Source organism: Molothrus aeneus, chromosome 6, assembly GCF_037042795.1.
Source record: "Molothrus aeneus isolate 106 chromosome 6, BPBGC_Maene_1.0, whole genome shotgun sequence".
NCBI classification, from domain to species: domain Eukaryota; kingdom Metazoa; phylum Chordata; class Aves; order Passeriformes; family Icteridae; genus Molothrus; species Molothrus aeneus.
The window spans coordinates 6,408,801-6,432,418 of record NC_089651.1 but is presented as its reverse complement, the minus strand read 5'-3'; the positions used below and the strand labels follow the sequence as shown (position 1 = coordinate 6,432,418).

General features: G+C 38.5%; 1 protein-coding gene across 1 annotated transcript in view; it reads right to left on the bottom strand.

Annotated features, from left to right (window-relative positions):
* Positions 1 to 7,974: 7,974 nt before the first annotated feature.
* METTL15 (methyltransferase 15, mitochondrial 12S rRNA N4-cytidine) overlaps positions 7,975 to 23,618 on the bottom strand; it is a 78,220-nt gene continuing 62,576 nt past the window's right edge. The window contains exons 4-6 of the mRNA XM_066552222.1: positions 18,520 to 18,711; positions 15,426 to 15,604; positions 7,975 to 8,533 (exon numbers count right to left, since the gene is read on the bottom strand). Of these exons, the coding sequence (XP_066408319.1) occupies positions 8,088 to 8,533; positions 15,426 to 15,604; positions 18,520 to 18,711 (817 nt within the window). The 3' untranslated portion in view covers positions 7,975 to 8,087. The remainder of the gene's footprint in view (positions 8,534 to 15,425; positions 15,605 to 18,519; positions 18,712 to 23,618) is intronic.

Below are 23,618 nucleotides of genomic sequence, written 5' to 3'. Positions count from 1 at the left end.
CCCTTCATCACCTTGGCTTCTCCAGGGCAGTACAAATACATGGCAGGGCATTTGCCAAGCTCATTTAATTCATCTACTATTTTACAATTTCACATCCCCTGTTAGTTTTGAACAGCCTGAGTAACAGTGATAACTACAGGATGTGTGCTGCTGAGGTACAGAGCTCATGTTTTTTACAACAGTGGAAACTTCTCCTATCTGTAATAGGTGCAGCAACACTAGAGACTAAATACCCTTTTATCTCAAATAATTTTTCTGTCATCCTCCTGCCCTTCCAAAGAGAGGCAGGTAAAAGAAAATATACAAGCTTCAATTCCAAGGGGTTTTTTTTAAATTATAATTTTCCTAACTTGAATTTTCTAAAACCCACAAAGCCATTCTAGAATGCACTATATCCTACACTTGTGAACCTGCCTCCACATGCAGAACTGGTTCAATTCAGCATCATCATGTTCAGTCACTATCACACACGTGCTGGCAGTCAGCCTGCACTGTCCCATTCTCAGCAGACCTTGCTTTGCAGAGTTCCAAGTACCTTCTGCTTCCAGAGAGGCCTATCGACCTTAACCCCTGCTCTGCCAGCTCTCATTGCTCCCCAAGGTTGCAATTTCCATTTGGGCCACTTTAGAAACGAGGCAAACACATTGCCAGGCACTGGAGCAGGCTGCCCAAAGGAGTGGCTGAGCAATTTAGAGACACGTCACACCTGCTGTGGCACTGGGGCACGTGCTGTGGGGATGGACTGGGCAGTGCTGGGATGAATGAAGGGTCGTTTCCAACCTCCACATCTCCATCGTTCCACAGCAAGGCTGCTCCCACAGCTGTGGGCTGGGCAGGTACTAACAGGCATGAATGTCTCATTTCTCCTGAGAATGTGACTTCTGCACTGTATTTCAAAACAGTTTCATGGAATCTCCATTTTCAAATACATATCAGCCAAGACTGTCAATACTCATTTCAGTTCTTAGCAATGTCTACAAGAGACTCTTCTGTGTTAAACTACTTGATTAAAAAAAAAAAAGTATATCTATAATTTACAAGAAAGATGTGGAGGGATGAGCTTAAAATACTGTTCAAATTAAAAAAGAATCTCTTCTGGCCTGAATTGTTGATGACTAAGTGATTACTAAGCTTCCACAGATTTTAGTGTACAGGCTATCATGATGCTTCGAGGGTTTTTTTTTACAGTTACTAACTTGTGCTATGACCTTGTTGATGCTGTGTATCTATGTTAATATCATTAGTATAATTACAGCTAATAGAAAGTTCTAATAACATGGTAAGTCTAGCAGAAACCTATTCTGAGCTCTAGTGTACCTTCAGTACAAATAGAAACCACAGACAGATTCTATTTTTCTACATTTTCTTTGCCAGAATCACATCCACAGACTAGAACTGAAGAGATGGCAATGGAGTACCTAAACCCTAAGTTTCTATTTAGGTATTCCAGAAAGTAAAAATTTTAAGATGTGATTTATTTAAGATGTCATTTATTTTCATTCCAGTTTCTGTCATATTCGCTAATGTTTCACAGCTTGGGCATATTTTTTAAATGAATGGTCAAAACCATGAAGTGTATTTGCCACTGTTATGTCTGTAAAAATTGTATGGGCACTAAAGAATAGACAGAACTTTTATACATATATATTTCATTCTAATAATATTAATCTAATTATAAATTTTGAGAAACTGCACAGGTTTGTTTTTCTGTGTTTTGAATTAGGCACCTCCATTGAAGTATTTTCAGCTAAGAACATGACCCTTTATTCTTTTAAAATTCCAGTTAAGGTAACTTAAACAACTACTGACCTGTAAAACCAAGTTATCCCCATGTTGTTGTCATGTTGGCAATAAAGATGCTCCCCCTGTGATCATCTGCAGGTGCTCTCAAAAGACACCAGAGGCACTCCCAGGACAGACAGAGGGAGCTGTATCTCCAGTTTTCCCCTTTAAAAAGACATCTATACACAAGCTGTCAAGTTTGAACTTGCAACCATAAAAACAAATTAAAAAACACCCTCTGGCTTGTTTTTCACCATTACAGCCGATCAAATTAAACTTGTAAAAGCAACAGGAAGAATAAGATTTGCCTAAAGATCATGGTACAATGAAGAAATGTTTAGTTTTTATAAATATTGCTATGCCATTAAGAAATTTAGACAACTGATGACTTGCTCTGTTTTTTTAGCTTTGATTTCCCATGAACAAATATTTGCCCCTTTTCCTGATTTAGTGATGTAATGGCAATACTGAAGCACATGGCATGTCATCAGTGAAACATGTCAAGAGAAAGGTATTATCTAGCATTAGTTTGAATAAACTTCTAAGGACAGGTTTTATGGTTCACCAAAAAAAGAAAAGCCCTTCCCTCTCATTCACCTGAAAAAAGCTTAAAGAGGATCCAGAAAGGTAAACACAATTCTAACTGCAGAGGAGACAGAGGGAAAACACAGAGGTCATATTTAGGAGCATACATCCCTTCCCACTATTCCATCTCTCCATGCATGAGGAGCCATGCTCTGCATCCAGGTGAAGACACTGAGCTCTCCCACTGCTGCTCTTTGTCCCCAAACAGGCAAAACCCAGCAATGAACAGAAAAAGGAACAGAATACTGCATGTGTGAAACTTTGTTAAAATTGGAGATCAACCTCATAAAGAAAACTTGTAAAGACTTTTCAACTTTACTGCCTATATCTTTGAAATTCAACATATTTTTCCATTCTATCTCCTACAGAGTCCAGGTGAAGGAGGAGGGAAAAGGCTGTTCTACATTCATTTAAATTATTTGCAAGATTCACTTGTAGCATGAAGTCTTAATTAATACCCAAAATCCTGCTTTAATTGCAGTATAACTCCCGTGTAAAACAGTCTCTGCATTTGATTATATTTCTGAAAGACTTATAAACTTAATTTCAGATTATTTTAACTCACAGATAAGTTTTAAGCAGGTGCTTGATGAAAAAGGAAATGTGTGGATATAAAGACTTCTATCCTCTTGAAAACCCTGCTGTAAATGGTACTACATCTAGTGGAGGGCTCTTTCTTGAGAAGAGCACAAGGAAACCAGGCCTGAGCTATGCTAAAGATGTTAAGTAAGGTGGACAGCAAAAAACTGACTTATGAGTTCATTATTTCTCTGTTTATTCAAATTTATGTCATTTTTCACCAGCACTTTTGCACTAAAACCAGTGAGTCACGACTGATTACTTAAAACAACACAGTTATTTTACAATTTAAATTAATCAAATCACCAACAATCTGTGTCAAAGGCTTCTTATTGCCACGCTCCCCACCCCCGCACATCAAATTCCCTTTCCTGCCCTTTCCTGAGGGCACAACTCTGCTGTTACACAGCTCTCCAGTTAACACCATGCCTTCCCCTGCACAAAAAGCAATCTCAGAGCAATTAAAAGAAGCATTAATAACCGCAGACATGCTACTCTAGGAAGCAGAATGCAAAGCACCTGATAGAACACTTGCTGCTGGAGGTGGCACTTGCTGAGAGCGCTCACTGAAGTCAGCATTTCCCCATTTGTGCCCCATTAGGAATCCTTTGCCTCCAGCTTCCATCGCTCAAATACCTCCACACATCTTCACAGAAACTCACCTTCCAGACTGGGGTTTTGTTCTAGTCAAGTGGCAATCATAACTGTAAAAGACTCCTGATGAAATACTCAACTGTGAAAGCTAAAAACAACCTCCAAATAATCGAAACTGCAGAGATCTTAATTCCTTATATCACTTGCATTATGAAACAATGAAACTCATTCTTTTTCTTCAGGAAGCAATAATTGTCAGTAGGCCCTCACTGGCTGTAAATGCAGACAATTGTGTTTATACTGTTAAATTATGTTTTAAACGTACTGATTTTTTTTATTTTAAATGTCATAATCACAGGATAAGTGTGCCTACTTTTCAAATAATTATTCTATGCCAATTTCTTTACCAGGCAGGTACTTCTGACGGAATACCAACTCCTACAATAACTTGGATTAACTAATTAAATCTAATTATTTAATAAATTCAATACAATGCATGTTTGCAATGTATACAATTAGTTTTATAGCTAGGTTTTACCCTTTTTAATTTTTTTCCCACTCTTTTAAAGTACTAACCTGAAAAGATACACTCTTCAGCAATGTGCTCTGCATGCACATATTGTATGGCACCAGAGCTGCCACATGATGCTCTCCACAATTATTGCATATTTCTATATTATATAATATAGAATATTCTATATTAGAGAATATTGGATATTTGCACCCTTCCCATTGGGTACAGGACCACATTCTTGTCACATTTCCTGCAAATACAGCCCACAACCTTTTTTATCTCCTGATAGATAGATGACCTTGCTTTAGCTGTATTAAAATGTGCATTGCTTAGGTGGGATGGAAGTTTCTAGAAGTGATCACCTGTACCTTGACAGCAAGCCTTGGTTTCCAGCGAGATGTTTACCACTGGATGCTGTCTCCTCCTTAAATATAATTTTCAACTGTGGCAAAAAACCAGTTAGTTTTAGTAACATGACATACACACACCACATTAGAAAAATTTAAGGTGTGCTCTGTAGACTTGTGTTCTGCTAGCAGGATCAATGTCCAATACCCTGCACAGAATTTCACGTGGCTCACTAAGTCACACCATCACAGAGTGGTTTGGGTTGGAAGGGACCTTAAGGACCATCCATTCCCTGTCCCCTGCCATGGCAGGGACACCTCTGTCGCTGTGATATTTCCTGAAAAATCCTCTTTGCCCAAGATTTTTCTCCTGAGAACCTGAGAAGCCTCAGAAAAGAGCGAACACAGTAATTATCTGATTGATTTGGAATGTGGTCTGGAGGTTGCTTACCAACAGGTGCATCTTTGGTTCCATGTGAATTGTTTTTAATTAATGACCAATCACCATCCAGCTGTGTCAAGGCTCTGAGGAGTCACAATTTTTATTATTCATTCTTGTCTAGCCTTCTGATGAATCCTTTTCTCTTTTTCTTTAGCATTGTTTTAGTATAGCAAATATAATAAATATAATTATAATATAATAATTATAATATAATTATAATAAATGTAGTATAGATATAGTATAGATATAATATAGTATGAATATAGCATTAATATAATATATCATATCATATAATATCATATATCATAATAAATCAGCCTTCGAAGAACTTGGGAGTCAGATTGATCTCTCACCTCATACTGGTACCCTCACAAACACCACACTGTCACCACACCTCCCACTGTCCCAGGCTTCAGAGGCCATCCAGCCTGGTCTTGGACACCTCCAGGACTGGCATAGCCCCAGCTCCTCTGGGCAGGCTATTCTAGAGCCTCGCCACCTCCTGAGTGAACAATTCCTTCCTAACAACAGATTAAATCTCTCCTCTTTTAACTAAAACCATTTCCCCTTTTCCTCTCACTGCATATCTATGGTAAAAGTCCATATTTTTTTATGAAATGAAATTAAGTGAAATGCTTACAGGTACAAGAAGGCTTTAACCAAATATAACCAGATGTGTTTCTGGGCAACCAGAAGGCTTTTTTTTCAGGTAAGCAGAGGTTAAAAATCTGGGACTCTCCATATGTCAGGTTCAAAGCTGAAAGTGAGGAGATGCTGAGAGGAGAGAAACAGACCCTCTTAGGGGAAAAAAAAAAATCAACAAATTATGTGCTGTGCAACTCCTACCTGAAGGCAAAGAAAAGCCTCTTTTCCTAAATGAGGGAGTGTATTTACACAACCCTGTATGCAGTCGTTCAGTTATCCTAAGAAACGGTGCCTTTAAATTTAGGTGTGAGAAGTGTGGATTTTAAACAATGTTTTAAGCATAAGGAATTTTAATGGTTTCATATAATTTCTGAGGTACCAATTCTGCTATAATAACTGGATGGTCCTTCCCTGAAGTGTGTCCTGAACAAGGCACGGCATGGCACTACAACTCTTCTGAGCCTATGCTGGAGGCACAATTTTTCAAATCTACAACTGAAATGCATTCCAGTACAAAATCTCAGCTAAAAATAACCTTAGCTATTTATATTTAATGTTTGCACCAAAAAAAAAAAAAATCTGTCTATTTAGGGTACAGTGTCTCAAAGATGACAAGAGTAAGCAATATTATTTGAAGTGGAATGTTTTATTTAAGCAGCATGTATAATGAAGCTAGTGGAAAAATATTGAAATTTCAGAAAAGAACGAAATGCCCATCATCATTTAACTGTTATTTCAGGTTAGGGATAGATGTCATCTATTGTATTTGGGTGGTGCCCCATGGCAGGAAGGAATGATGAATCTGACTCCATGTTCTTAGAAGGCTAATTTATTATTTTATGATGCTGTATTATATTAAAGAATACTAAACTAAACTATACTAAAGAATACAGAAAGGATACTGACAGAAGGCTAAAAACATAATAATGAAAACTCGTGACTCTGGAAAGAGTCTCAACATGGCTTGACCCTGATTGGCCAAAGAGTCAAAACAATTCACAGCAGAATCCAATGAAACAATCACCTGTTGGATAAACAATGTCCAAGCACATTCCAAAGCAGCAAAACACAGGAGAAATAAATGAGATAATTATTGTTTTCCTTTTTCTCTGAGGCTTCTCAGCTTCCCAAGAGAAAATCCTGGGTGAGGGGATTTTTCCAGAAAACATGAATGCCACAATCATCTATACCTAAGAACACATTATATGACTTACCTTTACCAAGGAATTAAATATCCAGCTATTTCACTAATTAGACAGTAAACCTAAATATCAACTTGTGTCAGTATGACCCAAAAAACCACCAGGAAGTCATCATTTACATCAACACAAAGAGGATGCTTGGTGAAAGTCAAGTTCAGAATGATCCAGTCAGTTGCTCAGGAGCCAGTGTAGTGGTCATTTAGCTGAATCAGAAACATCATTTTTTTTTATTCTACCAACTAAGTTTCAAACATCACAAATGAAATCCTGGTACCAATTTGATTGTCTAAATTAAGACTTTTTCCTGAAGAGATGAGTCAGAGGTCAAAGAAGTTGAAACTTGTATTATTTTCCATTCATTTGTAGCAAATAAAACTAGAAAACCAGTGGTCTCTTAAGATAAAATATAAACCACAAACTAAATTTAATTCATAGTAACTAAACAAGAAATTATGTTGAATGTTCTACAGCTGAGTATAGCACCCAAACAGAAAGCTAGTGTTAAGAGTGGGCCTTTCCTAAAAAAATTGAATACTTACCTCTTAATAAATGATCACCAGCAAAGGAGAATACTTCATAAGGCCCACAACACTGCTTTTTTGATGGGTTAACTATAATTCCATCAGTACCTAAAAGTTGAAGATGATCTGTGCACAGGAGTTATGGCTGCAGGAAGAAATTCAGATGATCAAGTACAAATCTGACTGCTTTACTGTAGCATCCAAATGCCAACAGTGGATTTTTAATAACCCTTTTTTACCTCCAAGATACATGTCTTATTTATCATTAAACAACCCGGTGATCACTCAGACATAAATACTTACTTTAAAAAAGCTAAGAGTCCATTTACAAATTCCTGGACAGAACGTGGCACACTGATGTCACTTTATGTCAGAATTACCTCTTATCCCAATGGCATTCATGCAACAAGTTAGCTGGGATACAGAAACAGATATATAAACAATTCTTAGGTTAGTTTAAACTTACTCTAGACTAAACCAGACATCTGAATCAGGTGTGTGAAATCCACCCCCATAAAAATACATCTCAATTCACTACTGAATTTAGACTCTTAATGCCAGGATTTTGAAATTAATCTTAAGGGAATACTATAAATACATCAAACCTGCAATTTTTATAAACTTGGTGTTTGATGCTCTTTTAAAAAAAGATGTCTTTTTTGTAATAATTAGTGACACCCACTTATATGCATTTTGTTTACATTTTCATGCTCTATACTACTTCCTAACCAAAGCACAAAGAAGGACAAAAGTAAGAAAGAAATCTTTTCTCACAGCCTTCCTTTTATTTTTTCAGTTTGAACATATCTGTCCAGTTAGCATTCTGGAAAACAGAATTTCAGGAAATGACACAATCATGTAATCATATATTTTGGTTTAGAGTTTAATAGCAGCTCTTAGCTTGGCCGACCTTCCTCTTGGGTTTGTTTCAATATCCTTGGCCTGGGGTGTGAGAACTTTTTTCTGTAAAGAAATCCACTTGGAGTTGGATTTTCCACAGGGAGATCCTTGTGTGTCTTCTCCTTTGGAGGCATTTTTCAGAGCCTGTCTGATCTTCTGCTTTGAGCCAAGGTTGTACTTCTCTGTCATGTCAATGCCATGAAGGAAACGTTTGATGATTCGATCTTCCAGGGAGTGAAAGGACAGGGCTACAAGGCGACCTCCAGGCCTCAGGAACTTCTCAGCTGTCTTCAGCCCTATCAGCAGTTCATGGAGCTCATCATTCACAAATATCCTCAGGCCTTGGAAAGTTTTAGTAGCAACATGCACAGGTCTCTGAAGCAAGTCCTTCCGTGCGTAGAGCGCTGATGCTGGAAAAGCACCTGTCACACATTTTAAAATATGCATGTTAATAACTTAATAGTTCTACATCTTGGCATCCACTCGTGCAAGATGACTTTAAAGGAAAGCATAGTAAAAACTGAACCTTGACTAGTGAGCTTCCTTCTTTATAATACATATTTATTTTATGTTTTGAATTCGCATCTCTGGACATAAAGCCTATTAAACTAAGATGCTTTGTGGTTGGGTTTTTTTCCCTAGAATCTTTTAGAGAAGTTCCTTCTCCAAAAGCACCACCAATTGAAACTAAAAAATAATGGCTGAAATCCAGATAAAGTAAAAAAAAGATAGGACAGACAAGTCTCACTTTACAGCTCAGCGTAACCAATGTCAGTTTGGAATTTGTGGTTGTGTTACACTTTTAAGGAAAAAAAATTAATATACAATGGACACAGTCTTACCTGTGGCTTCCAGATAACTGCATTTCTTCACAGGCTGAAGACAATGTCTACCTGGCAATAACTATCATTCAATGAACTACCTGAAGTTTAAAAGAGGTACCCTTGTTTGGAAACAGAAATTGTTGAACACTACACCTGTGTTTCTTCAAATGTTCACAAAAACCTCTTGAGAAATTTAGAAAATGCAGCTGACACTGCTTTGTTTTCACGTGCCTACACAGCAGAATATGTCAAGGTTTGTCAGACCTAAAATCTCCACATTAAATATTTTTTTAGTTAGATGCACAAAACTTCCTCTTCCTTTACCCAAAATTCTTATGAGTCAAAAAAGTTTTTGCAGAGGCTGAAATTTTGATAGAAATTTTAATATATCAATATTTAATGTATTTTAAGCTTGAACTTTCATTACATGGATACAGAACAAAAAGCTAGAGAAACCTGATTTGATGGATCAGAGGAACTAAAGTGCAATATTTGTGAAACTTGAGTAAATTTATCATCTATTACCTAAGTGACCACAGGAGTCTGGTAAAGATAAATTGAATAAATCATGCTAGCACATAAGTGGACAGTTATTTTTCTAAACAAGAGGCAATACAATTGGTATGTATGCATTAGAATGCCCCAATTTCATGTCAGTGCTGAGTTACAACATAATGAAGCAAAGAGTTGGAAGTAAACACAGCTCACAATCAAGTAACTGTTATTCTACATAGTGAAGTCAAAGAGGGCAATACCGTACCTCTGAAACTAGTTGTCTAAATTCAAATTTGCATGGGTGATTGAAAAATATTGAGAGAGATATCATTACCCATGAGAGGCTCACACAGAAGAATTTATCAGTGCAATTCTTGAGGCTTTTAAAGATAAGATTTTACTTATGTCAGAAAGCCTAAGCGTTCACAAAGCACATCACAAACACAAAAGCAATCTCAGTCCTCAGCAAAGGCAGAGGAAAATAATGGGATTTTAAAAGTCAATTGGTATTAACACAGCTATTTTCACATATGCTATGTCCCTAAGCTATGTTTCTGCATAATTCATTTTCCTACCTACCTTGCTCCTCTGATGTCCAAAGCTAACAGCTCCTAAATTCACTGAAGAGACCCCGTTGTAGTTGTGGCTACTTCCAATCCTTATAGTCTGAATGCTTCAAGACACAAATTGGCAAGAGGATAGACTTGTCCCAGCCAAGGAGTACATGTGAATTTGTAGTCTGAAGCTGTCTCACCAAACAATAAATAGATGCAGCCTGCAGGAGTGAGGCTTTTCCATCATTTACCAACTCCAGAAAAAGCTACACTAGCTGGTCAATGTAATTCCTGTCCCTGAGAACATAACCTTCTGTACTGACCATGAACCACAAACAGAATGTGTGCTCTCATTGATGAGGTCACAAAGCTTGTTTTGATGAGAGACCTCAATTAAAAGGAGAGCTAAAAGGCACAGAGCATGAGGAATCCCAAGAAACCCACACCAAGCTCGTGCCTACTGGCACAGCCTCTGTTTCTATGTCTCTTTGCATACCTAAAAATGGGTTCTTTGAGAATGGACCCCTTAGAACAGCCACTGAGTGCCAGCTGTGTGTGATGAGAACTGTCTGATAGCCTAAGGAACACCGTGCTAGGCAAAATAAACACAACTTGGTTTAAAGGTCCAGTAACAGCCACCGGCACTGATAGGATGCTCACAACTATGGAATGAATCAGATTAGAAGAAATTCTTCCCTTTGTGGGTGGGGAGGCACTGGAACAGGTTGCTCTGTAGATTCCCCATTCCTGCAAATGTCCAAGTCCAGGCTGGACAAGGCTTGGAGCAACTTGGTCTAGAGGAAGGTGTCCCTATCCATGGCAGGGCAGCACGGGCTTTAAGGCCCCTTCCAACCTAAACCATCCTATCCATCTAAATTCAACTTCAAAAGGCTTTGTAAAAATGTAAATGGATAGAGTATGCTGGTATCTGGGCAGGTTTTCATTGGTCTGCTCATCAACACTGATATTTTGCAACTGCAGTTCTGAACAGATGAGTAAAAGAACAGTGACACTGAGGCTATTAGCATGACTAGGACACTAACAGGTCTTTGGGAGGTTCTTCCACTAATCCTGCCATGGCTGTTGAGTGCAGCTTCCTCCTACAATAACCTTCTGTGACAATTAACTCTGACATTAATTTACCACTATGAATAATTTATCACACACTGAAGAAAAATTAATTAAAGCCCAGATATATTCTGTAAGTATAACACAACCTTACATGCCTCAGTTGAACACACACAAAGAGCACTGCAGCTCCTATAATAAAGCACAGAACACTAGTATTCAGGAAATTGGTAAAGAAATGCAGCCACTTTGCAGTTTTATGCAACCAAAATCTCCCAGACTAAAACCAAAATCCAACTGTTTACATGTTCAAAGACTTACTGGTCTACTGTCAAAGGCTGGGATTAATTCATACATGTAATCTCTGGTTATTCTAATCTGGTTATTATTACATATTAAATTTAATTCAGAAAATTGGTAATGTTTGCTATTATATATTAAATGTAATTCAGGAAATTGGTAAAGAAATGCAGCCACTTGGTGCAGTTTTATGCAACCCAAACCTCCCAGACTAAACCCGAAATCAAACTGTTTACATGTTCAAAGACTTACTGGTCTACTCTCAAAGACTGCAATTAACTCATAAATTTAATCTCTGATTATTCTGATCTTTTATATATTATAAAATTATATATTAAATAAATTATATATTAAATGTGATTTCTGTCACACTGGTCTTCAGCTTTTTAGCCAAGCCAATAGATTCTGATCTATGTTCCATGAGTTCCATGAAAAGGTGATAGGGTGAAAAATTCTCCTATCACTCTTACTCCTCTAGTTCAGTTAAATCAAAATCTCTTTGTGCTTTCTACTCAGGCACATCACTTCTCACCCAGGCCCCTCCAGTTACCAAGACACTTAAAGAAAATCCTTCCTGGTAACTGGCTGTTCAATGCACAAAAACATTTTAAAAATTAAAAAAAAAAATCTGTATGGGAAGCTTGCAAAGTGAATTTCATTCATAAAAACACCACGCTTCTGGCTAGATGACTGCTTTGGAATCCCAGTGAGAGAAATATCCATTTTTAGTTTCAGGATGCCCTGATGATAGTTACACTTTAAAAAAATCTAATAGGCTCTCACATTGAAATATATTGAAATTTGAAAAGCTTGTGAATGGAGTTAGCAGTGTGCTGTGCCTGTCAATAGGAACTATGCAAGTCCCCAGAGTGTGAGGGAGTGGGAGAGTGCAAGAATGAATTCAGAGCCTGCACCTGTTGGCAGGAATTTGTCTGTTGAATTAGCACTGCATTTAATAAGTTGCTGTGACGCAACCAATGTCCTTTTTGTCTGGGCTCCCTCAGCACAGTGCTAATTCTCACCCAGCTGAAATGCAGGCAATATTACAAATTCCAAACTGATAATTAAAGCCTGTAAAAGTGAGCCGGTCGGAAAGAAATTGATTTCACCAATTAAAGTTCTCTTAAATCTTGAACATTTTTTTAACATGTCATCATCAACTCCTTTCAAGTTAAGGCCAGATGATCACATGATCTCAAAATCGTTTGTTCCTCGATTATGTACCTAAATAATGCTCAGAAAAAATAAGTTTTGAACAAAAATTAATAGATAAAAGGGTATATTGCCCCCTGAAAAGAAATCAAAATAGACCATTAGTTGCACAGGAAAAGCATATGAAAATTACATCCTAAAAAAACTTCACCATTTTTAATGAGTTTTCCTGCACATGCAGTCAGAGCTAGTATTTCCAAACAGCTCAATGAGGTACAACAACAGACATGAGGAAGTGCCTCTTAATCAACTTTCACACATCTATTCACTACTCTTCAGCTAAGAACTACTGATTTTCACTATTTACAGAGCACTCAATGCTGCAAACAGCTCTGTGAAAATTACAGACAGTGAGAAGAGTTCCACTGTGCTGCAGGAGAAGATGCTGTTCCCCAAACTCCTCCTACTGCAGATTCCACAGCTCCTAGAGATCTTATTTAACCAGATCAGAAGCCTTTTGGATAATATTTATAAACACCAGGAGCAAGACCAAATTTTTAATGCTGTTTTGTTTCCTTGGGTTTTTTTTTTTTTTAAACTACATCCTTCACCTTTATCTCCCAATGGATTAGGAGCTGCAACACAAGTTCTAAGCTTTTGGAGGGTGGTAGGAAAGACCAGACATCTAGCATTCTATCAAAAGAAATTAAATTTTCCAAGCTCAGGTTAGTCCAAGTCTAGATCCACTGTAATTCTGATGATCAGCTGGACCTTAAGATAAAACTTGGGAGCTCTGGAACATCTGAAGCCACAGTAATCAATAAGAGGAGAAAGAAATACAGGCACTACACAGATTCTCAGATGCTGACAGCCAGCTTCATTGGCTAGATTCTTTTGCCTGTGTTCTGGTTCCTATACCAGGCAAAAATGATGACCCTGCTCTGGAAGATAATCAGGCTTGCAGAGAATCTGCAAAATCTAAAATCAAGATTTTACTATTCTAATTGATATTTTATTTTTTAAAAGACATAACATTTAACTAATAGGTCATAAATCTTACTCTGGTCAAGTCCTGAATTAGTCTGTTTTTTTGGGCTGTGCCATCAAGAGGTTCCTGTAGCTGTGGTCTCTGGCACTGTAGCTCTGGCTTATCCCAATAACTTCACCAATATAATTCCATGTAAGAATACACGTTAATTACAGATGATGAATGAATCAAAATATATCACAATTATGAAACATTTCCTTAAGGTTTTTCTTAATCAGTTCAAAAATTGATAGGATCCACCACAGTGCTTCCTTCCTGGATGAACCAAATTAAAACTGGAGGAACTTTTATGCAAACAGGGATCAGTGTAACAGCTCTAAAATTGTTACAATTACTCGTGTACTCCCAGAAAAGCACACCCAACACACATATTTATTGTCTTGGCAGATGTGTGCTGGACTCATTGTTTTTTGGCATGTACACTACCTGATGCATACCTGACTTGTGGATCAAGAACCTCTTCAAACATAGCAGGGAATTTAAAGTGAGGACAAAAAAAAAAATCCCTCTCATGGTCACAGCAAGGGAGCATCAACTGCTGGCTCACATGCAGCCCATTAAACATGAAGGGATCTCCAATTGCTGTCTTGCATACGCCTGTATTTTCATTCCCTTACTTTCAGCTATGGCACCAAATTATTTCAGAATTACTGAGTTGCTTGTGTGTAATATGTTATATCTTTAGCACAGTGAGACAGTTGCTTCCAGTTCAGGGGTAGTACATTGTCTTGTCAACACTTTTTCAAAAAGCATGGAATATATATGACAAAGCTCACAATTGTTATTTCAGGATATTGCGAATGATGACATTAAAAATTTAAAAGTTTATAGAAGCCTCATAGTGCTTTGTCTCTTTTATTTTATTTTTTTTTTAAGATTGGTTACATTCACTGTATTTAGAGCAGGGCCTTACAAGAGCAAGCAGTGTCTTCAGGTCCTTTTATCATATCAGCTAAACTTTGAGCCTTGGTTGACTGGGCTAAAGTATTCTGACTTCCACAAATACAGACTTTCTAATTTCTCCATCATTAAATTTAAGTGCCTTAGACTTCCAGTTTAAGTAATACAAGTTCTTAAGAACACCATGAAATTTTTGATACTCTTCAAGATACCAATGAAATATTTTGCACAGTTCTTTAGCAACTGTTAAGTTTGGATTAGAGTTTTCAAGGTCTGTATTCAAAGTCAGGAGTTTAGACTTATTTGTGACAAGATGTAGTGATTTTCATCATTTGGGTAAAATAATAAAAACATAGTGATGCTACATATAATGTTAATGACCAGGATTTTTGTCTTACAAAAATTTTTACTTGAGAAAACAAACATAAAGGTTCTTGATGCAAGCACTGCTCCTGCCTAACTGCATTTTCTTCCAGCTGTTTACAGTGAGGAGCAAGCAAGATGAAGTGTTTCAATGGTCTCTTCAGGCTGATCTAGTTGGCATGCACAAGTTGAAGCAAGCCATGTTGCTTTGTGCTTCCTGATTCTTTAGAAAAACAGAAATGATCTGATTTTACTGGTAATTGGAAACTGCCACAGTATCTGCCCTTGAAATATTAAGATACAGACACTTAAAACTAGGACAGATATGACATATCTGATATTTGAAAGGATCAATAGCCAGGATAAAGAATACCCAAGGCTGCTGTCATTCTGTGGTGGACAAAATGATAAATCACTTTATGTTAAATCTATTATTGAACTAATTGTCAAATTAAAATACAAAAATAAAAACATAAAAAAATAAGAGAGCTGACATCAGAGCAGAAGGGGCAGGATTAGACCCCGCGCCACTCCAAGTACAAATAGATCCCTCTGGGACTTGGTGGGGATTAATATTTCCTTCCCTCCTGTGCAGAATTAATGCGGGTACCTGCCACGATGCTGGCCAGCTGCCTGGTGCTGGTGATGGGGTAGATGCTGCGTGCCTGCACGATGGCAGAGGCGATCCTCCTGGCGTGCCTCTCCTCGCCGTACGCGCTCAGCACCGCCGCCAGCGCCCGCCGGTCCAGCGCGTTCACCACATCCGCGGCCGTGGCCATGCCGGGGCACCTGCACACACAGCAGCCCATCAGCCCAGTGAGTGCCCTGAGGTCAGCGGCCATCCGCCAGAGGTGAGCTTCCATGGAGCCACACACACAGACAGACACACAGACACACTGTGCACACTGCCTGGGAGGGGTGCACAGTGGAGGGGGCAGCGCTGTGGAAACACCTCGCGCCTTGTACATCCCCTTCTCTCGCTGGTCGAGGTGGACTTTGCTCCCTAACTCCAGTTAGAACACTCTTAACTACCTAATGCTGTTATAAACCATGCTTGTGCCTTTTAAACCCCTTTCTCTTGCTGGTCTAGGTGGAGATTGTTCCTTAACTTCAAGTAGAACAGTTTTAACTTCTAAGTGTTATCACAAACCATGCTCGTGCCTTTTAAATCCCCTTCTCTCGCTGCTCTAGGTGGAGTTTGTCCCCTAACTTCAGTTAGAACAGTTTTAACTTACAAGTTCTGTTATAAACCATGCTTTTGCCTTTTGAACCCATTTCTCTCACTGGTCTAGGTGGAGATTGTTCCCCAACGTCAAGTAGAACAGTTTTGACTTCTAAGTGTTATCACAAACCATGCTTGCACCTTTTACATCCCTTTCTCACTGCTCTAGGTGGAGTTTGCTCCCTAACTTCAGTTAGAACAGTTTTAACTTCCAAGTATTCTTATAAACCATGCTTCTGCCTTTTAAATCCCCTTTTCTCACTGGTCTAGGTGGAGTTTGCTCCCTAACTTCAGTTAGAACAGTTTTAACTTCCAAGTATTCTTATAAACCATGCTTCTGCCTTTTAAATCCCCTTTTCTCACTCGTCTAGGTGGAGCTTGTTTCTTAACTTCAGTTAGAACAGTTTTAACTAACAAGTATTATCATAAACTATGCTTAAGTGTTTAGAATAAAGAATTTATTGTATGTTTTCTCTGATTAGTAAACCCACAGATGATGTTCATAAAATACCCTGAACTATTTCAGTAGCCAAGTGACAGAGATGTAGATACATAGCTTGAAGGCTCACACTGTTTAAATTGTAGCGAGTCCTGTAGTTTATATGACTAGGTAATTTCTATTATCTCAGGACAGTATTTCTATATAGATTCTTATGCCTTTTAGTGAAAAGTAATGTTAAATTAAGAATAAATATATTCCAGTATCGTGCTAGGATGAAAATTATGTGTGACCTTTCTCTTTAGCCAGATTTAGAATATAAACTTGCCTCTTACAGGTTCATTTCAGCAACCTTGCACAATATGTCGTTTTCTAGCCAGAACTGATTTCAAGGATCTTTTATTTCAAATCTCCTGATATGAAAACAATTGCTAATGAAGATAATTAAACATTACTTTTCACTAAAAAGCATAAGAATCTATATAGGAACACTCTCCTTAGATAACAGAAATTACCTAGTCATATAAACTACAGGACTTATTACAATTAAACAATGTAAGACTTCAATCTATGTATTTACATCTCTCTCACTTGGCTACTGAAATAGTTCAGGGTATTTTATGAACATCATCTGTGGGTTTACAAATCAGAGAAAACAGACAAACTACCTAATAAATTCTCCTCTTTGCTTTCAGGCATTTTTTAGTCCCCTGCAGTATCTTACAAAAGATAAAAAAACTTGGAGGCAAGTAGTATCATAGCAACAGCCACAGTGTAAGGTTTTTGTTATGCCTCAGGTACCCTTTGTTCTGAGGCTCCTGTTCTGTGTTTGTTTTCTCATGATGCATCCGAATTACACGTAAGCCTGGAGTTCAGATTCCTGGAATCTGAGGACTGAATCCCAGGAGAACCATGGGAGCATTTTGCACAAGACCAGAAAAAGCAAGTATCATGAAATTGCTGTGTTAAAACTTAGCATTAATATGGTAAACTAATTCCTTAGAAATTGAGGCTTCCCATTGGCTCTTGCGGGCAATGAGAGAACAAATGGCATTTCTTAAGACACCACATTCATCAAAACACCAAGAAAAAATTGCCCTTCTCTGTCATGTAATGTGTCATGAAACCACAGCCATCACCCAGACAAGACAGATCGTTGGCTGCTCGTGCAAAAAGCAGAGTGCTGCAGAAATACATCAGGTTGTCTGAAGATGAAAAACACTGCATAAGTGGAAATTATCACTCCACGACTAATTTTCATGCTCTTGAAAGTACTGAACACCAATCCAAATTTAAATACAGGTGATTTACTCAGTAACCATTAATTTGACAATTAATTAAGCCTGATGTGCTTCCTACACAAAGAGAAAGGAAGCTTATAATTTTGCTGAGCAGAACTTACAACAAACCCATGGGCATGGAAGAGAACATCACACCAGCATGCTACAAGCAATGTGGCTATCTGATTTAACCTAGCAGATATAATCAACAGGATTTTATTTATTTATTTATTTTTATGATGTTCCTTTCACAGAGAAGCAACTGGATCAAATGATCATTGCACGAAAGAGGGATGCTGCTCCTTTTCTGAGAGAGCAGCTGGACCTGCTCAAGTGAAGTTTCCACAAACAGCAAGTGTGGCAGAAAAGGAAATGGACTGCAGCAAGAAGTTGTGAGCCTGCAGATCAAGTACAGGCAGAGAAACTGTGGAAATAACAGGCCTCTGAAAGAGAGATGTTCCTGTGACTGTGTACCACACGCTCCAAAAATGCTACCATTTAAAGGTGCAGTTAATAAAACATTACTGGTTTAATCACTCACCACTGGAACCTTCCCCTCATCTCAAAGAAGGCAAAGGCAACAACCAGGGCTGAGCACTGAGACAGAAAAAAGCTTTTTGGCAAAAGACAGACAGGATACTCGTGCAGTATCAGATGTGGTCTGAGGATAAGAATTCTCCATTTTAAGAGGAAAGGAAACGCACAGGGGTTGCACAGCAGCCAGTTTTTGAGGTTCAAGAAGAAACGTTCTATTATAGTGTACCTGTCGTGATCCATCCTCATGTCCAAGGGCCCATCCTTCTGCAGGGAGAAGCCTCTTTCAGGTGTGTCTAATTGCATGGAAGAACAGCCAACATCCAGGAGAACTCCATCCAGAGTGCCTGGCTCAACCCCAGATGAGATTAACAAAGCCTCTGACTGGCTGAACCTTCCCAGGAGAGGCTGAAGCTGGTTCCTGTAAGAAAGGAACAAATGAATAGCCCCAAGTTTAGTTATAACAACGCCATCTCTCCCCCTTGCACAGCAGGAATTAGATAATAGCACTCAACTTGTCTCAGAAGCAATAGGGCTATTCCCCAAGTAATAGTTTATGTCTTTTCTTATGCCAACATTGAAAACTGGTCCAGAACACCCCTCAGTTGCTGCTTTAGCTTTAACTCTTTACTCTTTTCCTGCTTTATCTGAAAGAAATAGAAAACGGACAAAAATTTACTTTTTTCAGTATGCAGGAACTGAAGAGGACACCTTGAGCAGCAATGTCCTGACTACTGAAGTACCTGCCCTGCTCAGCAGGGCCCTTAGTAAAGCAAGGCCAAGGTGCAGAAAAGAAAGAAAAGATCTAGAGAAGCAGACAAAATGGAACAAGAGGGCACAACCCTGTGGATTGTATTTACCCAGCAGGAAAACAATTCCAAGTTCCTGCCATGGGACCAAACACGTTTTTGGTGGCATTTGTCATTTTAAAGATAACTTTGAGAACGAGGTGCACTCAATCACAAGCAGGCAAAACCCTCAGTGCATTTTGGATTTAGGCACCTGATGACTGCAGAGAGTGGTTTAACATGCACTTTTGTGCTTACTGCTCTTTCTTGGATTCAAAGTGGTTGTTTCTTAATGTTCCCAAGCTGACAAGGAAAAGAGGAATGGCAAGGGAGGATAGAACACACCTTGGGCACACAGACATGTGTGTCCAACCACACAGAGCTCAGCCAGTGCTGGGACAATGCTCAGGATGGAGTTCCTGGGGTGTCCTGGACTCTGTGATCCTGGTGAGTCTGCTCCAGGATGTGATTCCATCATCTCTGAGGTTTCCCATTGTTCTCTTGGGTATCTAATCCCAAACTTCTGGGTTTCGCCTTTCTATAAGGTGGCTTACAATTACACAATTTATTTTATCTGTCTCTCAAAATCTAAATGGATTTCACAGACTTAGAAAGATTCATCAACAAATTGCTGCATTTTTAAGCAGTACCTGAAAAACAGAACACATTTCTGGAAGCCACGGCCTCCAGATGTGGAGAGGAAACACTCCATTAAAAGGAAGACCCTTATGAATCCAACCACATGGAAGAACACTCAGCTACACAAGGATCTCCTCATCAGAGCAGAACAAATCCACCCAGTAAACACAGCACAGAACCTGGGAAACAGCGTGAATGGACAATGTCCACCAGGGATATCATGATGGAGCACACAATGTGGAATTGGTTTCTCTCCAGCCCATAACTGAACACAGCTACTCAGCATAATAAGAACTGACAGCTCCTGAAAAGCACAATGACCCACTTCAGACACTAAAACCAATTTAAGTTACATAGTTAGAAAGTTTTGAGATTGTGTTTCCTCCCCAACATAATGAGGGGAATTTCCTTGAAAATGCACAGTGCTTTTTCCAACTGGGCACTGTTTCTACCTTCCTGACTCATGCAAATAAATGAAGTTAAAAATTCCATATGTGGGAGATGAAAATTAAATGAGACCTGGATAAAACTATAAAACTATAAATTGCCATTGTCCAGTTCCCCAGCAGCCAGTAATCCATGTCAGGAGCTCTGAAGTAGTGCTCTGCCAACCCATCTGAAAAATTACTCTAAACATTATTTTTTATTGCTATAAATTTTCTTACATTTCTTTAAACAAGTGATAAATATGTGGATAGCTAAGATGTTTGTGACAGCTTTTGATTTGTGACCTGCCAAACTTTTGTGATTAGAAAAGGTTAATTAAAAAAAAGAAGTAAATTTTGAGTAAGTAGAAATTTACTCTTGGGTAGAGAGATGCTTCAGCTGGAAAAAAATCTGGAGCTTGCAAATAAAAAAAAGATTGAGAAATGATTAGGTTGACATTTGATGTCAGTCTTTCAGCTGTGTGGAATTACAGCTTCTGTATAAAACGTGTTTGTTACGCACTGCCCTGTGTGTACCGATGATGGATACAGGAATCCTGGTGATTATAAATTATAATTAATTATAATACAAAATATTTTAGTATAAAATAATATAATATGAATACATAATTTATCAATTCTCACTAAAACCAACTGGTTTTTATGAGGTTGTAATGACTGTATTCAAGGTTCAGGCCGGCTCTCTGGATTCCTGTTTCTCTGTGGAACAGAAGACACAGTTTGAAGCATCTTGGCTATCTCATACCCTTCCACTGATCAAACCAAGTGCACAGCAATGAAAGATTTATCCCCTTATGAAAGGAAACACAAATATCAACTCTTTTTTTGCTCAGATAGTAACGATGATAGCGATGAAAAGGCCTAATCTACCAGATTATAAGCATGACACATTTATTTGAAATAAAATATTTTACCAAGAGTTCAGAACATTTGTTAGAAGACAAAGAAACTCTCCCCTAGTCTACCATTCTTTATCTTTACATTCAAATAAAACCTGCCCATTACATACAGGACTTCTCAAAATATTCATTTCCCCTCAACTTCCTTTTGAATTTCAGGTTTTTATTTACGTGATCTGTAAATCCACGTTCCAGAAAAATCTCAAACAAATAATAAATAATGAACTTTTAAACTATGTGTTAAAAACCTTTATTTCCTACAGTCACATGCCTCCTGCTCTACCCAGGTGTGCAGAATTCTTGCCACTGGCTTGTTCAGCCTTCCAATGTTTTCTTTGGTCAAGAGAGGATTTATGTTCTATGACATACTTACCTCGTGTGAAAATCTATTACCCTTTCTTGTCTTAATTTCCTGCAAAACCAGTGCTCAGTGGAAAAAGCAGGCAAGGTAAACCAGAGAACATCTGTAAACACTAAGAAAAACAGCCAAGCTTATAGTTCTGAGAAGCCTGAGAGGAGAGAGAGAGAGCACCCCAAAACATCACAGAGCAAGACTGAATGGGGATTTTCACCACTGCTGACACCTTGGAAAGCTGCTAGGACTACAAAGGGTCCCTGTAATCATTTTAGGCAGTCTTAGAAGGTTAAAATCTGACTAAACCAAGTTGCCTTGTTTCAGAGAAAAGATTTAAACTTGGTACTTGAGCAGCATTTTATATATACAGAATATTTTAGAAACATAAAAAAACTATGAAGAGCTTTTAGCTCCTCTCTCATAAATGGAGAAACAAGACTTGTAGGGTTTAATATTTAAGGACTTGAAGATAGCATGTAGAAAGCTAAGACAATTTCAGAAACCATGGTCTGAGGATGTAAGAAAGCAGAAAATACCTGTCATATTAGGTCTCATTTTGGGGGGGTGTGTATGGGGTAACAGCATGGCAATTTTTCAGCAAATTCCCAACTGCTACAGGCAAGCAATCTCTAACTTCTCAAAATATTCAACATGTTCACTCCCTCTTTAGTAATCTTGACATTCTACAAGAAAAATGTATGTAAGATTCCAAAAGAACACTGGGAATATGGACAACCTGGCCTGCTTTAAAAAGAATTAAAAGTTATTCACAGCCACTAAGGTTGTGGGACCCCAATAGATTTTCCTGTGCAACAACTTCAGAAGCTTGCAGAATTCTTGGGAAATAACACAGTTGGAAAATAATACAGAACCTTGGGTTCAGGTCCTTTGTTTAGGTCATAGCACCGTATTTTATTATATTGTGACACCTAGCATAGTAATTCTGCTAGACAGGGCTTGATCCACACTTCTCAACACAGGAAAGAGCAGAATGAGAAAGAGTTCAGTGTCTCCTAAGGTATTTCAGGCTCTGCAGGTTTCAGTTAATCTCTGGTATTCTACAATGCTTTATAAAAATATTTATTTCTCATTTTACTCAGTTGAGAGGGATCCACACAGCAAAAAAAAAAAGTAAAGCATTAATGCAGCTTCGACAAAATAAATGGAATCTTTTCTCTCATCTAATTTCTCTTGATTGCCACAGACATTGACATGACATCAATCATTCAGGTCATTTCATAGAGATGTACAATGATGCTTTGATGGTGCTTCAGCATTTTTTTATGTTTATATAATAATACTTGCTCCTGATGTTTCACTATTGCTCCATTTAAAAATTCAGTGTATAAACACACGCCCATCCCTTGTCAGCAGTGAAAACTACATTTCACCCAAGCAGAACAAATGCTTTCTCCAGGAGAAGAGAAAACCAAGTTTTCCAGCCAACTCTTGGCACTGCACACCAAACAGGGAGACCAGTGTGGTGCTTGGATGCAGTGACTGCACTGGGACTGCCATCAGGGTGTGATGGTGTTCACAGGGGTTCTTGGATGAGGGAAGAGATGAGGATCTGACCCCCCATGTTTCAGAAGGCTTGATTTATTAATTTATGATATATATTACATTAAAACTATACTAAAAGAATAGAAGAAAAGGTTCTCATCAGAAGACCGGCTAAGCTAAGAATAGAAAGGAATGATAACAAAGGTTTGTGGCTCAGACAGAGAGCTCAAGCCAGCTGGACTGTGATTGGCCATTAATTACAAATAACTCCATGAGACCAATCACAGACCCACCTGTTGCATTCCACAGCAGCAGATAACCAATGTTTACATTTTGTTCCTGAGGCCTCTCAGCTTCTCAGGAGGAAAAATCCTAAGGAAAGGATTTTCCATAAAAGGATGTCTGCGACACTCAGGGGGTGAAGCAGCCGCAGCTCTGGTGAGGACACTGGCACAGACCTGGTGTGACACTGCCTCACCTGCCTGAGGTCACCCACAGCTGTCATTTTCACTCCTGGCTGCACTGCCCCAGGCACACCCAGAGGCAAACTGTGAAGCATTCCAGCCATAAACCCCAGCAAGTTCCAGTGCTCCTGCCTGGGAACTGTGGTGTGCTACTGCACCTCAGTGCAACATCCCTCTCAAAAAATGTACCTGAAAATTGCAAAAATCTTTACATTGCCTTTGCCAAATGGAAAT